The 15,127-nt window shown below is 51.5% G+C and overlaps 7 protein-coding genes across 7 annotated transcripts; 4 read left to right on the top strand and 3 right to left on the bottom strand.

Annotated features, from left to right (window-relative positions):
• Positions 1 to 19: 19 nt before the first annotated feature.
• EDD37DRAFT_110997 (eukaryotic translation initiation factor 3 subunit B) lies at positions 20 to 2,951 on the top strand. The gene is made up of 4 exons (XM_062809215.1): positions 20 to 463; positions 516 to 661; positions 711 to 2,250; positions 2,306 to 2,951. The coding sequence occupies exons 1-4, from the start codon at positions 341 to 343 to the stop codon at positions 2,726 to 2,728; spliced, it is 2,232 nt and encodes a 743-aa protein (XP_062667201.1). The 5' UTR covers positions 20 to 340; the 3' UTR covers positions 2,729 to 2,951.
• Positions 2,952 to 3,173: 222 nt separating this feature from the next.
• EDD37DRAFT_611833 (uncharacterized protein) lies at positions 3,174 to 4,548 on the bottom strand (the record flags this gene model as incomplete). Its single annotated transcript, XM_062815314.1, has 2 exons — positions 3,174 to 4,409; positions 4,462 to 4,548. 2 exons carry the CDS (start codon positions 4,546 to 4,548, stop codon positions 3,174 to 3,176), a joined length of 1,323 nt encoding a protein of 440 aa, XP_062667200.1.
• Positions 4,549 to 5,494: 946 nt separating this feature from the next.
• EDD37DRAFT_110839 (uncharacterized protein) lies at positions 5,495 to 7,252 on the top strand. The gene is made up of 2 exons (XM_062809213.1): positions 5,495 to 5,758; positions 5,806 to 7,252. The coding sequence occupies exons 1-2, from the start codon at positions 5,591 to 5,593 to the stop codon at positions 7,144 to 7,146; spliced, it is 1,509 nt and encodes a 502-aa protein (XP_062667199.1). The 5' UTR covers positions 5,495 to 5,590; the 3' UTR covers positions 7,147 to 7,252.
• A 505-nt stretch (positions 7,253 to 7,757) lies between these two features.
• Positions 7,758 to 8,342, bottom strand: EDD37DRAFT_659136 (60S ribosomal protein L11; the record flags this gene model as incomplete). Its single annotated transcript, XM_062819020.1, has 2 exons — positions 7,758 to 8,134; positions 8,192 to 8,342. The coding sequence occupies 2 exons, from the start codon at positions 8,340 to 8,342 to the stop codon at positions 7,758 to 7,760; spliced, it is 528 nt and encodes a 175-aa protein (XP_062667198.1).
• A 454-nt stretch (positions 8,343 to 8,796) lies between these two features.
• EDD37DRAFT_611830 (small nuclear ribonucleoprotein) lies at positions 8,797 to 9,642 on the top strand (the record flags this gene model as incomplete). Its single annotated transcript, XM_062815313.1, has 4 exons — positions 8,797 to 8,820; positions 8,873 to 8,881; positions 8,938 to 9,009; positions 9,061 to 9,642. 4 exons carry the CDS (start codon positions 8,797 to 8,799, stop codon positions 9,640 to 9,642), a joined length of 687 nt encoding a protein of 228 aa, XP_062667197.1.
• Positions 9,643 to 10,776: 1,134 nt separating this feature from the next.
• EDD37DRAFT_110708 (ATP-binding cassette transporter-like protein) lies at positions 10,777 to 13,159 on the top strand. The gene is made up of 3 exons (XM_062809210.1): positions 10,777 to 12,054; positions 12,113 to 12,193; positions 12,316 to 13,159. The coding sequence occupies exons 1-3, from the start codon at positions 10,905 to 10,907 to the stop codon at positions 12,984 to 12,986; spliced, it is 1,902 nt and encodes a 633-aa protein (XP_062667196.1). The 5' UTR covers positions 10,777 to 10,904; the 3' UTR covers positions 12,987 to 13,159.
• A 473-nt stretch (positions 13,160 to 13,632) lies between these two features.
• EDD37DRAFT_110688 (chaperonin 10-like protein) lies at positions 13,633 to 15,102 on the bottom strand. Its single transcript, XM_062809208.1, has 2 exons — positions 14,732 to 15,102; positions 13,633 to 14,673 (listed from the first exon to the last, which is right to left on the bottom strand). Exons 1-2 carry the CDS (start codon positions 14,919 to 14,921, stop codon positions 13,766 to 13,768), a joined length of 1,098 nt encoding a protein of 365 aa, XP_062667195.1. The 5' UTR covers positions 14,922 to 15,102; the 3' UTR covers positions 13,633 to 13,765.
• Between the last annotated feature and the right edge of the window lie 25 nt (positions 15,103 to 15,127).

Below are 15,127 nucleotides of genomic sequence, written 5' to 3'. Positions count from 1 at the left end.
AATATCTGGGGAAAGACAGGCATGGGCCAGCAGAGGTTTCAGCACAATAAACATATGCGCTCAGGAAGGAGATCCGGGGTTCAGTGAAGCGCAACTAGAATACACTATTGCAGTCTTGAGTCACGCCCGAAGCACCAGAAAGCAGTCAATGACTCGGTGACTGCTACGCACGTGATCATTGCCTGCGATTCTTTCGCCTGCTTGGCGCTTTTTCCACAATCGACTGGCTTGTGGCCGGCACCAAGATCCCATTATTTGATGCCGGGCGACGACAACATATAACGAGAGCTTGTTGTCGAAATCGAGCCTGTCAGTCCCATCCTTCGTCAATACCGCAATCATGGCTCCAGGATTCGATCAGCTCTCCGACCATGACTACGACGATGACATCGAAGACATCGACTTCAGCGACCTCAAAGAAAGATATGATGTGCGCATGGAAGAAGGACTCGATACTTTTGTCGTATGTCTGCTGTTCGACGACATGCCAGCTGGTCTCCTGCTAAGATGAATAGGTCGTCGATGGTCTACCTGTGGTCAACGAAGAACAGAAATCAAAACTCATCAAATTCCTGTCTAAGAGATTAAACTCAGTGGGAAGAATAAAAGATGGCGAAGAATCTATTTTCATGCCCATGAACGACCAGGGCAACTCCGAAGGGTACGACTCCATGCTGCTCTTGATAGCCAGGCTACTAACACCCTTGCAGCTTCGCATTCGTCGAATACCAGACACCGGAACAAGCGGTGGCCGCCACCAAGCAACTCCACGGCGTAGCCCTTGACAAGAAACACACACTGGCAGTGAACAAGCTCACCGATATTGAAAAATATGGCAGAGAAGGGAGAATCGATGAAGAATACAGCCCTCCTGAGATCGAACCATTCTCAGACAGAGAGCATTTGAGATGGTGGCTTTTCGACCCCGCTGCTCGAGACCAGTTTGCCATGTTTCGTGGCGACAACGTCGGTGTATATTGGCACAACAAGAAAGAACCCCCCGAACCTATCGTCGACCGAAAACACTGGACACAGTTGTTCGTATCCTGGTCTCCGCATGGAACATATCTTGCTTCAGTACATCAGCAGGGTGTACAGTTGTGGGGCGGGTCGTCATTCAAGAGAATCAAGCAATTTCCCCATCCTTTTGTCAGCCTTGTCGAGTTCTCTCCTGGCGAGAACTACTTGACAACCTGGTCCCATCAGCCTATTGTTGTAGAGGAAGGCAAGGGTCCGCTCACACTTGACGAGGAAGGCAAGCATATCATCATCTGGGACCTTACGACGGGCAAACCGTTGCGTTCTTTTGTTGCCTATGACCTTGCTCCTCCACCAAACATGGACCCCAGTGCTATCCCGCCAAAAGCCAAAGTCCAATGGCCCGCTTTCAAATGGTCCGCAGACGAGAAGTTTGTGGCTAGAATGAAGCCAAACGAGAGCATCTCCGTCTACGAACTTCCCCGAATGAATCTCCTCGACAAGACATCGATCAAGGTTGAAGGACTTGTGGAATTCGAGTTTGCACCCGCCATTACACAACGTGAAGGGGTCAAGACGTACGAATCACTTATCAGCTTCTGGACGCCAGAAATGGGCTCCAACCCTGCCAAAGTCACTCTTATGTCCCTTCCTAGCAAAGAGATCGTCCGGACAAGAAACCTGTTCAATGTCACTGATGCCAAGCTGCACTGGCAGTCGGACGCCAAATTCCTTTGCGTCAAGGTCGATCGCCACTCGAAATCCAAGAAATCCCTTGCTACGAATCTCGAGATTTTCCGCATCAAGGAGAAGGGTGTTCCCATCGAAGTCGTCGATAGCTTGAAGGACACAGTCATCAACTTTGCCTGGGAGCCCAAGGGTGACCGGTTCGTGATCATCACAGCAGGCGAAGCCGTTGCTGGATCAAATGTCCTGGCAAAGACGGCTGTCTCTTTCTTCGTACCGGAAAAGGTCAAGGGTGCAGGCACTGGTGCATTCAAGCATGCCCGTACGTTCGACAAGAAGAATAGCAACGGTATTTATTGGTCGCCCAAAGGAAGGTTTGTGGTCGTTGCCACGGTCAGTGTCCAGCAATTTTCGGACCTTGACTTTTACGACCTCGACTATGAGGGCGAGAAGCCTGAAAGCGAGGCCCATCTCAACGCCAACTTGATGCTCATGAACTCCGAGGATCATTATGGCATGACCGATGTAGACTGGGACCCCACTGGTCGATACGTTACGACCAGTGCTAGTGTGTGGACACATCAGGTAAGCTTGAGTCCTCGTTCGTCATAGGGACCCTGTACTGACAATTCATGATTAGATGGAAAACGGTTTCAAGATGTGGACGTTCTACGGCCAATTGCTTCAGGACGCACCGACGGAGAAATTCAAGCAACTTCTATGGCGACCGCGACCACCAACGATGCTGTCGAAAGAGGAGCAACGCACAATCAGACGTAATCTGCGTGAGTACTCGAAGGAGTTCGAAGAGCTGGACAAGGAGCTGGAAGAGGGCGCCAACCAGGCTGTCATCGATGCTCGACGGAGACTGTACGCGGAATGGTACAGCTGGGTGGAGCAAGAGAAGGAGCTTCTCCGGGAAGAGAGGGAGGATATGGGCTTGCCAGACCCGGATGCCGAGTTGGAACTCCAGCGTACGAAGAGTGCCGATGTGGAAGGAGAAAAGGTGGTCGAAGAGGTTGTGGAGGAGGTTATCGATGAGACCGAAGAGATCGTGTCGTAGATCTCTGCATCTCGCTCGAGGATGTGCGTGTGTCTATGGGCCATGCTCTTAGATGGGCATTTAGCATTGGATGTTTCTCAGCATGAATGGCATGTGTAGCACCCTGAGTGTGTGGTTGATTGTGGCTACGCGAAAAGCATCAAGCGCAAACAAGGAGAAAACATGAACATCGCAATGGTATGGGACAGTGCCGGCCATTGATACAAGAATACTGGATTCTGTTCAACCCGAGAGAGCGATTACTGGATAATGTCTCCTATTGTTCTTCCATACCACGCCCCAAACCCATGGAACCGTTGCTTGAAATCCTATGAACACAAAACTCCGCGCAATGCATATGCCACTTCGGCGCAATTACCATACGCATGACAAGCCCCTACTCCTAGCATGTGCTAGCGAGACCTCCATTGCAAGATCAAACAGAAACAACTGTCCAGAATGAAGCTCAAAGTCGTAGTTCGCTGTGCTCCTTCATGCCCTCTTCAACGTCTCTTAGTTGGTCAAGGTTGATTCGACACTCCTCCATCTTCTTAGACCAGTAGAACAAATCCTGGCTCGCTGCTGCATGTTTCTTGCTGCTCAAGGGCGCATCAATAGCATCGTACTTTTCCCAAGCCTGATTATGTTTGCGTTTGGCCTCTTGGAACTGGTCGGTAAGCAACTTCTTGACGTTAGCAAGGGCCAGCCATGGCGAGATCTTGGGTCGCATGGTCGGCTCCTCTAGCATGGCGTCTTTCATGAGTTGGGTGATTTGCATGGTGAAGTCGGTCTTTTCGTTTGCGATTGCGTGGGTAGCAACGGTGTGCGAGGCGTGCGTAACGTGTTTGGTCTTTTTGGCCGTCAAGCGTTGACAAACTGCACATTTGTCCACGTGTTCGGGATCGTGGCGGTGCAGGACATTCTGAGCTTCCTGGGAGACGAGCTGTTTTGAAGACTTTGCAGGATTGTTGACGGTAATGTCTGGGAGAATGTATGCTGAGGTCATATTCTCGTCGAGATCTATGTGACGGCGTCGACGCGATGTGTTTGATGCTGCGGTCGGGTCTTCGATCATGCTGTTCTCAGTGTCATTGACGGCCGGTTTGTAGTAAGAATGAGATTTGTGATGGCCATTCAGGCTGGGTCTGTGCGTAGGTCTTTTGTCGGTAGGAGATGCTGGTCTGTTGGCAGAGATGGGAGACAGGACTCGCGCGTCGTTCGAGTCGTTGGTCTTTGAGGGCTGTTGCGTTTCGGCAGGAGCTGAAGAGGCGCGTCCAGATCTCTTTGGGGACTCCATCGACCTACTGAGGTCGAAGAGTTCCTCCTCAACGTGCGGTGTAAATCTACTCTTTTGTGCAGGAGTCGAGGACTTCTGGGATACGGCTCGAAGTAATCTCAATTCAAGCAGAGCTTCGTCGCGCTCGCGTGTTATGGAGTTGATAGTCTGCATGGCTTCGTTGAGATCGCGTTGAAGAGTACGGAGGGACGCGATGATTTGCTTTTCGTCGGCTGGGATGCTGTAGTGAAATTGGACACCGGGTAGCGAGCCGTGATCAGCCATGATTTGGGAGGTATTGGGTATGTTGTTGGGTAGCATGATGGACTGGCTGTTCTGGGACTTCGATGAGACGGCTCTGCTAAAGCGCGTGGATTTTTTCTGAGGCCGTTCGGCGGGTGGAGAGTTCCCTGGTGTGTACATGACCTAGAGACGCTGTGAGTAGATGATCTAGTATCGACGAGAAGAGTGAATGTACTTGGTAGTCGCCGACAAATGCATCTATGGAGTGAATGCTGCTGTAGTTGGTACCAGCCGTCCCCTGATCGAATCTCGAAGGAGCCATGGTTGCAGTGTATGATGTTGGTGGAATTATGCTTGGGGGATCAATGGGTGATGAGTATAGAAGAACAAATCTTCGGTGTGCAGGTGTTGATAAACATCCATAACAGGAAATTCTCCGCTCTCCGAGTTTCAAAGGGGCAATCGACCCGCCATGTGAAACTATTCACTACTACTATTTGATCACCAGCAACCTGCGATTATTACTATTAGATTGAGATACAAGGTCTAGCACGCTGCTGCTTGCCCGAGTCCATGTGACTGGAATACATATTTCGAAATGTTGACCTTCTCGATTCCAGGTGCTGTGCTTTTGCAACGGTGAAGACGCGTGTCATACTGCAGGGCGAAAACTCAGATCGATGCTGTCTTGGGACATGGCAATCGAGCCATTCCAGACGGTGCAGACTGGCTACTGAATCGGAGGTGAAAGGAATGATTGTCCATGTCTTTCTCAAATGATGCGCGTGTACAAATATACTTCATGATATGCTGGACTTTGCTATCAAGCATACCATAGCCACAATGCTAATACGATAGTTCCTGTCAAAGAGGGTCTCGGTATTGTTCAGTCGCTTACCTGACCTATCGTATTCTGGAAGGATGAAATAATCAGCCTGCGTGGATCCTTGTTCGTGTCTCAAAGTGTTGCGAGTCTTTCTGATCTTGTCGTTGGTGCGTGGCTTTGCTGCGGGCGGCGAGCATGCGAGCTGACGCACTGGCAATGCAACTCCAACCAAGATTCCAGGGCCGCCTGCAGCTCGGTCCATCCACCATCTTACCTGCATTTTGTTCAGCCCTTGGGCAGAATATCTGACCTCGCTGCCTCGATTGCCAACATAGTACAGTGACATGATTATTTCTTATGACTTACCGAGTATTCTGAGTCAACTTGGACCGACTAATTCCCTCTTGACAATTGGTTTGCAGCCTACACAACCCCGCCTATCCGGCGCTTCCAGCCCAGTCTGACAACTAAATGTCCTGGCGGCGAGGTGGCTCTTGATATCCCAGCAAGCTGAAACCCTGTTGTACAGCCAAGCAACATGACAGTCCTCCCTCACAAATCACATAACGAAGATGGTACTTTGCGGAAATCCCAGCTGCGTTCACGACAGAATGGACCGCCGACAGGTGAAGGTGATGGAAGCGATGGAAGTGATGGAGGCGGTGGAGGCAGTTCAGGCTTCAGTGGAAGTGCTGTAATAATAGGAGTGAGTCCTGTGTCCATTTACGAAAGCAGGCTCCTGATCATGGACAGATTGTTGTCGCCGTTGTGTTCGTAATCACCGCCTCGATACTACTTTATTCGTTCCTGCGCAAATGGAAGCTCCAAGGGAAAAACCCGCGCTACATCCCTACCAAATTCTTGAAACAGAAATGGCAGGCTTGGAATCCAGGTGGAAAATACTCGGCCGTTCGCAACAGAGACCTTTCGTCCAGCAATACCGCTTACACTGGCAACAACATTCAAGCAGGCACCGGGGTCGACCGGAACACCAGCGTTAGAAGCGTCATCACTCTTCCAGCATACTCGCGTACCCCCAAAGAATCAGAAGAGGTCATTGGCCGTGAGGGTGAAAGAGCAGGTATGGATACGGTTGTTGAGTTTCCGGAGACCGTAGACGAACAGGAAGCACAACGTGAAGACCAAATGGAATCCTTGTACCAGATCCGCGTGGCTCGCCGTCGCGAGCTTGCAGAAAGGGAAGAGCGAAGGCGTGAGAGAAGAGAAGCCCGCGAACGAGGAGACAATGCTCGATTGGAAGAGCTGAGACGAGAATCCCGACAGCGGGCCAGTGAAAGTGCCGTCTCACTCAATGCAGTCGCGGACGTTTCGGCTGCGACACTCATCGCAGAGCATCAGTCACGAGGACGCGAGAGCCGAGTTTCGAGTGTTGCATACGGCTCACTGGGCCAGGTTCGACACGACGGCACCAGATTGCGAGCCAACAGCAACGAGTCCGAGCGAGGCGGCTTGTTGAGTGGAGCGGCCCCGATGGGCGAGACTGCAGGACGGCCTCGACAGTACTCGGATGCTACTTCGATCGGCAATCTATCACAACCGCGTACTCGAGAGCGATCTATCAGCGATCTCAGTGTATCCACAAACGGCTCAGATCTCATTCGCCAAATTACACCAGGCTCAACAGTCATGGACGACGCAGCACGCCCGCGAAGCTCACATAGTGAAGGACAAAGCGGTACCTCGAACTCCTCGCCTACAGCGAACAGGTACACGCCGGCCGAGAGTACTGGTTCTGAAGATGTTGGAGAATCACGAATACCGCCACTGGATGTGGCCGGTGGCAGTCACCCTCCAGCCTATGAAGTTTCGGAATGGGGTGATGCTCCATCATACGAGGCTGCAGTAGCCCGTGCTGCCAGCAATGCCGCTGCTCGAGCTTCCGGAGAGCCAACTAGGGTGTCCAGTAGCGCACCGCGGTTGCCGCAGCTCAATCTACCCATGATCAGCGTCTCTGGGGCCAGCGAGCCAAACACACCCATTCTTGGGTCGGAGGATCGGTCCCCATCATTACCGAAAGCCACCTCAAGTTCGTCAGAAATTACCGCCGACCTTCCTGGAGGCTTCCCTTCATGATCAGCAGAGTCTTCTCATCCAGTTCGAAGGGAGATTTCTTGACTCGAAATTCGTGAGCAGATGCAGTCAAAAGAGCGTCTAACCGAGACGGGTGTATTCCAATTGTATACCACGTACAATAGTATGAGGCCGACAAGGCCACAATGTTCTCTCATATCAATCACGTGGGCCATTTAACAGCTTGTGTGAGCTGATGTAAATATGAGGATATATGACTGAGATGTGTATTGAAAAGCGTGGCGTTGGGGGCAAGGGATTGTGTGAAAGTCGGACATGCAATGCATCCAAGCTCATTGCTATTGGATTAGGAAAACTAAGTGTGTGTGTTTCAATGAACGCCTTTCACCTGAATAAGCGTACAAGCAACGAGTTGGCTGTTCATGCATTTCATTGAAGCATTCCTGCGTATGCAGAATTCATGCTTTGATACATAGCTGACAAGAATCACCTTGCTATGGACAAATCATCGCCCTTGCGCAGGGAATTGAACAGCTTGATCAGCCCTGACGACTCTGTCGAAGGCAGGCTCTCTCTGACCAAAGGTGACGCCGGTAAATTGTTCCTCATTTTGATGCTTTCCGCGCCGCAAAGTCTTTCTTGGTGCCCGCACTTTATCGCACGATACCCTCGAATCGACCCTTGAACCACTTAACAGTGTCGTCCTTGTGGACCTGGTGGTTTCGGCCAACCTTGGCCTGGGCCCGTCTTCGCTTCGCAATTCTCGCACCCGGTCGTGACATGCAGCAGTAGAAGTCCATTCCGTAGATACCAATGGCGGGATCGTACTTGATACCCAGATCGATGTGTTCCGAGATACCGAAGCCAAAGTTGCCGGTCTCGCTGAAGTTCTTCTTGCGGAGTTCGTATTCCTTGACCTTGAGGCCACGCTCGAGGATTTCTTCGGCCTTGGGGCCTCGGACGGTGACGTGGACTGCGATCTTTTCGTTACGACGGATACCGAAGGATCGGACGGTGTATCGGGCCTTGCCTGTTGACGAAGTGTCAGTACGTGGTCAGCAATATCTGTATGGGATGCGATTCGTACTGTAGACGGGGGTTTGACCGGACAGTTGTTCCAACACCTTTGCAGCACGAGTGAGACGATCGCCAGACTCGCCGACCGAGATGTTCAGGACGAGCTTGTCGATGCGCAGCTCCCGCATGGGGTTTGAGCTCTTGTCGTTGCCTTCCGCCATCTTGAATGATTTATTCAGTGGTGGGTTTAACGAGTGCGACAGAGTCTTCAAGGTGATTGCGGTTTGGTTTGTTGGTGTCTGATTGAACTCTGTGTGGATTCGCATCAAAATCGAGTCGTGCGCCAAAAACTGGTCTTGGCAGATTTGTCGGCGGTTGGGCACTAGTCCCGATTGGGCGATGGAGCTAGTTTTTTGAAAGCCTCGCGACCAAAGCATGCCCAAACTGCGCCTGGAGAACTTCAATTTGACACAACCACACCACTGCTATAAGCACATCAAACACACTGCTATTTCGAGCCTGCGGTTGCACTCTTCTCCGAGAGTCGCTGCAGCCATCGTTTGGCAGACGTAGTCAAGCTGCGGCTCTGAACTGCGTCGATATCACTTTTTTGACCCATTCAAAACACTTTCGTCTGGGGAGGTCAAGTCGCATTCGTGCGCAGAAACCGCCAGCATGGCCAACAAACAGGGTAAAATGGTGAGACATGGTTGTTTATTGTTTGGGAAGTCCGAATGCTAACATCGAACAGCAAAATCTGGTACGAATAATCAACGCTTCATGCGCCTCAAATGCATAAACTGACCAAGATACCAGATCAATTATCGCATGCGTGTAACGTTGAACGATGGTCGACAGATGACAGGACAGATGCTTGCATTCGATAAGGTACACTTTCTCCCGCTGTTTCCTTTTCGTTCACTTACTAATGTTAACCAGCACATGAACCTCGTACTCGCCGACACAGAAGAGTTCCGTAAAGTCAAGCGCAAGCAAAACCGACCATCTGCGCCTGCAGCACCCGGCTCAGCAGCAGCGACCGTCGAATCCGAAGAGAAGCGAACATTAGGACTGCTGATCTTGAGAGGAACAAATATCGTCAGCTGCAGCGTCGAAGGCCCTCCACCGTCTGACCCGTCGTCACGTCTTGGCCAGTCCGCACCTGGAGGTGCTCCGGCGACTCTACAAGCAGGAACGGGTATATCAAGGCCAGCGGGACGAGGGTTGCCAGTCGGCTTAGGCGGCCCAGCAGCTGGTGTTGGTGGTCCGGCTCCCCCAGGAGGTTTTGGATTCCCGCCTGGTGGATTTCCAGGCGGCGCACCCCCGCCAGGATTTGGAGGAAGAGGAGGACCAGGTGTACCTGCGGCAGGTGGTCCGCCGCCGGGCTTTGGAGGACCCCCGCCAGGATTCGGTGGTCCGCCAGGTGGCCCTCCTGCTGGATTTCAGCCGCCGCCGGGCTTTCAAGGTGGACCTCCGGGACAAGGAAGAGGCTTCCCACCACCAGGCTTTGGAGGTCGCTAGATGTCGTCATAAGCTTGCGAAAGATTCGAGCTTTCTTAGGAAGGAGCTGGCTACCGCACGATGATACGCTCACGAATAAAACGGTCCGCAGCTCGACTATGTTCGCGCACGCGTGACCGTCACCAACCAGAGTGGCAGGGGTAACCCAGTGTCAGTGAAGGAATCTCCCCCGATCGCGGATGTTTTGCAGAAGGGCACTTGGAGGCATTCTTCTGGCCGAGAACCGTGACTTGATCGTCGTATTGTTGCTGGGAGGATTGTCGCCCTGCGACACCTGCCGGCCCTACGGCAGCATCAACAAGAGGGAACAGACACCTCGATTGGTCTGTTCAAGATAAGGAGCTCGTTGCAAGAACCGGCCCGCCACTGAAGAGTCCCTCTAGCCATCAAGGCCGAAGGTGCTGGGACATAGCTTGAGCCGGAGGGCTTGTGATGCAAGTTGATTAAAGAAGACAGAGAGCGCAAGGAGTTGAACGAGGCCGGTCTTGGGCTTTGTGAAGCTGAATAGCAATCTCTATCATGCAATCAAACTGTTTGCTATTTCAATGTTTACTGTTTAGGTAGTCTGCCACACTCTTCATCTTCCGGAAACCCCTCATTCCTCAGCCTTGCCACTGCCAAAGATGTATCCTTTCAATTTCCTTAGGAGTGCACAGTGTCGAACTTGAGTTGTGGGGAGCATGCTGGAACACACTTGCATACTGTATTTCTACATAGCGTGTATGTTCGTCTTTAGGTAGTAACTTACTATGATACTCTCCATGAGAACGCAGATCGGGGTCCAGCCCCAGAAAATTCAGCTCGTCAGGCTCTAACCACATGGGGAATATACTGGCTGTCACTGTGTTGTGATCATTTGGCGAGCTTGGTTATACGGTCACCTTTCTTTGTACACGCATTTCAGAAGAGGTCGCAAAGTGGCTAGTACATGTCCAGTAGGCTGCCCTCATGCCCTTTGCCGCTGGAAATAAGATGCGCCGCGAATTGCGAAGATGTTAACAGGGGTTGCGTCAAGGGGTCGGGCACTTCGGGCTCTTCGCGACAGCAGCGCAACTCTGCACACACACAGGGTTCGATCTGATCCCCGAGGGGCCAAAAGTCCCTCGTGGTTCCTGTGAGTAATCTTATGGAGTCTCAGGGGAGATTTCAGGCCTTCCATCTTAAGTCTGATGGAGGAGCCTACATCGCCTACTATAAAAGATAGCCACGCTTGTGCTTGATTGTGGCCAGACCTCTCACGCAAACACCGTACCCAAAATGCAATGATGGCATCAGACCCAGCCACCAATGTGGCCAGCAATATGGAGAAGGGAGGAAATCTCAGTGATCGTCTGCCAAAGACGTCCGTTAATACCCTTTCTTGGTCGGATGTTGGGGCCATTGTCAAAGACCAGAAGACGAAAAAGCCATTGCCGATCCTCAGTTCGAACCATGGTATCGCTAAAGCTGGCGATGTTGTTGCGCTCATGGGACCGAGTGGAAGCGGGAAGACAACACTGTTGAATGTTCTAGCTCACCGAACGTCCAGTATGAAAGGCGAGATCCAGGGAAAGATTATGATCAATGGTCGATCTACAACCACCACTGCTATTCAGAAAATCTCGACGTACGTGGAACAGGAAGACGCTATGATCGGCATATTGACCACGCGAGAGACCATCGACTTCGCTGCACGACTCTCTCTTCCAGCAAACATGCCTAAAAGTGAGCGACTAAATAGAGTGAATGAATTGATCCAGTCCTTCGGCCTACAACGACAAGCCGATACCATCGTTGGCACGCCTCTTCGAAAGGGTCTCAGTGGTGGACAAAAACGCCGATTGAGCGTGGCCAGTCAACTTGTGACATCTCCGCGCATAGTGTTTCTGGACGAACCAACAAGTGGTCTTGACTCGGCTGCGAGCTTCGAAGTCATGAAATACATCCGTGAAGTCGCGAAGCTACATCATTTGATTGTCATTGCGTCCATCCACCAGCCTTCGACAACCACTTTCCAGCTCTTTGATCAGCTGATGCTCCTTTCCAAGGGCAAAACGTGCTACTTTGGACCTGCCTCTGGTGTTGAAGCATATTTTGCGAAGATCGGACATGTGATTCCGTTGCACACCAATCCCGCAGAGTTTCTCCTTGATCTTGTCAATAGCGACTTCATACACGGCGGAGAATTTGCAGAAGGCCGGCTTCAGCATGTCCATGATTCGTGGACGGCCTCCGACGAGCGCAATGCCCTGGAAGCATCGATCGCCAACTGCTGCGACAAAGATGTTGGGACCTCCAACATCCCGACCATTTGGAAGAACCCAGTCTATATTTCCTATGTCCTCCTGCACCGCAACTTTATCAAATCATACCGCGATCTTATCGCATACGGCACGCGAGTAGCCATGTACTTTGGTCTGGCCATAATGATGGGTATGCAGCCTTTACATCTGCCCTTGGCTATTCTTTCCCAAGACTAATTCAACAATAGGAACTGTCTGGCTGCGTCTGTCGTACAACCAAACATCGATCCAACCATTCATCAACGCCATCTTCTTTGGTGGAGCATTCAGTAAGTCGCACTTTTCCGAGAACTTGGTACTGACCATGCCATGATACCTTTTCGAAGGGCATTCTTCCTTACGGCCAATTGTCCTACCGCTTCTAGAAGCTGACCTGGTGGGCATTGAATAGTGTCCTTCATGGCTGTCGCATACGTGCCTTCGATTATTGAAGACCTACACTCTTTCCGGAAAGAGCGAGCGAATGGCCTCTACGGTCCCTTACCCTTCACCATTGCCAATGCTCTGGTCGGCATCCCCTGGCTCTTCGCCATTTCCCTCATGTTCTCCATTGTGACTTACTGGCTGGGTAACTTTCACGCTACAGCGAGCGGGTTTTGGATGTGGGTCCTATGGCTTTTCCTCGACCTTCTCGCCGCCGAGGGCCTTGTGGTCCTGGTTTCCAGTATCTTTCCCATCTTCGTGGTGGCTTTGGCAATCACGGCCTTTGCGAACGGGTTGTGGATGAGCGTCGGCGGTTTCCTCGTGCCCATGAACACACTGAACGTCTTCTGGAAATACGTCTTTCACTATATCGACTACCAGGCCTACGTGTTTCAGGGCATGATGGTCAACCAATTCAGATCTACCATCTGGAACTGCGAGAAGTTGGCCTCGGGGTATCAGTGCATGTACTCCAGCGACCTGCAATCTCAGGGTCAGATCCGTGGTACCGCCGTCCTGGAAGCGTACAATTACCCGCACACGGACAAAAAGGTTGGGGAGTGGATTGGGATTATGTTCGCAATTATCATTGCATACCGTCTGTTGGGCTATGGTGCCTTGTCCTTGAAGAGGCACTGATTGACTAGCAGCCCGAAGCCAATTGGCCAATTCGTGAAGCCTGGCGCACAGTGGGCTGATCCCCGAGCATTGGCATGTCGTGTCTTTCCATCATGCATCCGGCGATGTATGTATCTTTCCCCATCGCGATGTAGAAATCGGCACAACACCTGAATGCTTACGACACTCCGGGCTGTTCTGCCTTGCGGAAGTGTATTGGTATCTAGGTAAACATTCGGCTTAATGGACCAGTCACTTCCTGATTGCATACGAACAACTCATGTCTTCCCTGGTTGTTGTGATAACCCCAGGATTGTCGGGGTCAAAAGGTCTCTTTCACTTATCTTGGTGATTCCTTATCAGTAGATGGGAAACACACCAACTTCCAGCTCTCTTATGGGGATGGATTATCTCCTGCGCAGAGGTTTGGCGCTTTATTTCTCGGCATTCACGATTCACGTCAAGCTTCCCAACTTTGTTCACTATCTGTATGCTATCACCATACAAAAGATGATCGCCACTCGACACTCTTAACGAGCAAAACAAACAAGACTCATCTGAGAGCAGGCTGAACTTAGTCGTCGCCCAAAAGCTGAGAGAAAAAGGAAGAAAATCGCCCTACTACGGAACCAATGCGTCTGACAGCCGAGGCGCCTCCATTCGCTGTCAAAAGATCTCCTAGTCTACACCCCCCTGATCAAAGTCAAATCAGTGCCTTTTCGAGTACATTGCTCAATTCCTTACATGGACTTCTCGGAGAACGAGCAGGAGAGATTGCACAACACAACAATCTGCCACCATCACACGTGGTTCTCGTTGACGAGAACGTACCTATATCTTGCTTTCCCCGCTTCAAGGTCTAGGATCGCCTTATTTGCCTGCTGCATAGGCAGGTTCGTGTTCCATGTCCGCACACCCTTCCTGGCGAAAAAGTCCAACATCTCTCGAATCTCTGAGGGACTGCCGATACTGCTCCCTCCCATTTTCGCCCCTTTGGCCGTCAGTGCAAATGCATTGAAGGATGGTAGCGATTCATCTGGTGAGCCCAGCTGGATGAACTGACCGTTGACCCGAAGCAGTTGCAGATACTGTGTCAATGGTAGATTGGCGGATGAAACGGTGCACAGAATTAGGTCGAGCGTGTTGGACCAAGTCTTTGCCCAATCTGCACCGTCCGCCGTGGCCACGAAATCAGTCGCACCGAGCTTCAACGCGTCCTCCTTCTTAGCCGATGAGCGAGAAATTGCGACCACCTTGTCGCATTCCAAAGCTTTTGCACCCATGATCCCGAAGTGACCAAGCCCGCCTAGACCTATGATACCAACGGTTTTGCCCGGTCCGGCACCATACTTCTTGAGCGGTGAAAAAGTCGCTATACCCGCACAGAGCATGGGTGCAGCAACGTCTGATGGAATGGCGTCGGGGATCTTGACCACGAAATGTGATGGACCTCGCCAATAATCCGCAAAGCCACCATAGGATTTGGCCCCCCCTGGGTAAATGCTATTATAGGTTGGAATCATGGCATTCTGGCAATAACATTCCATATTGTTCGAGCACTGCTCGCAATCAGGCTGGAGGCAAGACATACTCTGTGCGCCAACGCCGACACGGTCTCCGAGCTTAAGCCCGCCCTCGACTTTCGACCCAGCACGCACAACTATTCCAACGATCTCGTGTCCCGTAACGCAGGGGTATAATGTCGGGCCTGGAGCAACATCAGTCCCTATTCAAGTGGTGCAAGGTATATCAATGGACATGCATACCCCAGCCAGAACGAAGTGTATGAACATCTGAGCCGCACACCCCACAATGTGTGACCTTGATGTCTACATCGCTTTCTTCAAGTGGTTTAGGTTCATACTCTTGAAACACCATGTTTCCATCCACCGAGCTTTCATCCAGGCCCATCCATCCTCGGAATTTGTAGTCTGGCTCATGATGATCGTGCGCCATTGTGGTTTGCTTGCCGGCGGTTGCCGGCGGTCTTGACAGTGGACTGTAGGCTCCAGGAGGGTGTTAGCCCTTCACTCACAAGAGCGTAGGGTCGACTTCAGACAATGGGCACCGTAAGACGTTGGTCTACTTATTTCTTCTGAATCCACGCGGGCCACTAGTTTGCCCGAGGTCAGTCGGCCAGAGACTGCCTGGAGTCGCATCTT

Source organism: Exophiala viscosa (genome assembly GCF_022695815.1).
Source record: "Exophiala viscosa unplaced genomic scaffold EDD37scaffold_10, whole genome shotgun sequence".
NCBI lineage: Eukaryota > Fungi > Ascomycota > Eurotiomycetes > Chaetothyriales > Herpotrichiellaceae > Exophiala > Exophiala viscosa.
This window is presented reverse-complemented; position numbering and strand designations above follow the sequence as displayed.

Excerpts from the sequence above, each read along its gene's own strand:
- EDD37DRAFT_110997 (XM_062809215.1), top strand. The coding sequence starts at position 341 with ATGGCTCCAGGATTCGATCAGCTCTCCGACCATGACTACGACGATGAC. Across the intron at positions 464-515 it reads AAGGACTCGATACTTTTGTC|GTCGTCGATGGTCTACCTGT; the intron begins GTATGTCTGCTG and ends TAAGATGAATAG. Across the intron at positions 2,251-2,305 it reads CTAGTGTGTGGACACATCAG|ATGGAAAACGGTTTCAAGAT; the intron begins GTAAGCTTGAGT and ends ATTCATGATTAG.
- EDD37DRAFT_110839 (XM_062809213.1), top strand. The coding sequence starts at position 5,591 with ATGACAGTCCTCCCTCACAAATCACATAACGAAGATGGTACTTTGCGG. Across the intron at positions 5,759-5,805 it reads GAAGTGCTGTAATAATAGGA|ATTGTTGTCGCCGTTGTGTT; the intron begins GTGAGTCCTGTG and ends GATCATGGACAG.
- EDD37DRAFT_110708 (XM_062809210.1), top strand. The coding sequence starts at position 10,905 with ATGATGGCATCAGACCCAGCCACCAATGTGGCCAGCAATATGGAGAAG. Across the intron at positions 12,055-12,112 it reads TGGTCTGGCCATAATGATGG|GAACTGTCTGGCTGCGTCTG; the intron begins GTATGCAGCCTT and ends ATTCAACAATAG. Across the intron at positions 12,194-12,315 it reads CTTCTTTGGTGGAGCATTCA|TGTCCTTCATGGCTGTCGCA; the intron begins GTAAGTCGCACT and ends GGCATTGAATAG.
- EDD37DRAFT_110688 (XM_062809208.1), bottom strand. The coding sequence starts at position 14,921 with ATGGCGCACGATCATCATGAGCCAGACTACAAATTCCGAGGATGGATG. Across the intron at positions 14,674-14,731 it reads TACACTTCGTTCTGGCTGGG|GCCCGACATTATACCCCTGC; the intron begins GTATGCATGTCC and ends ATGTTGCTCCAG.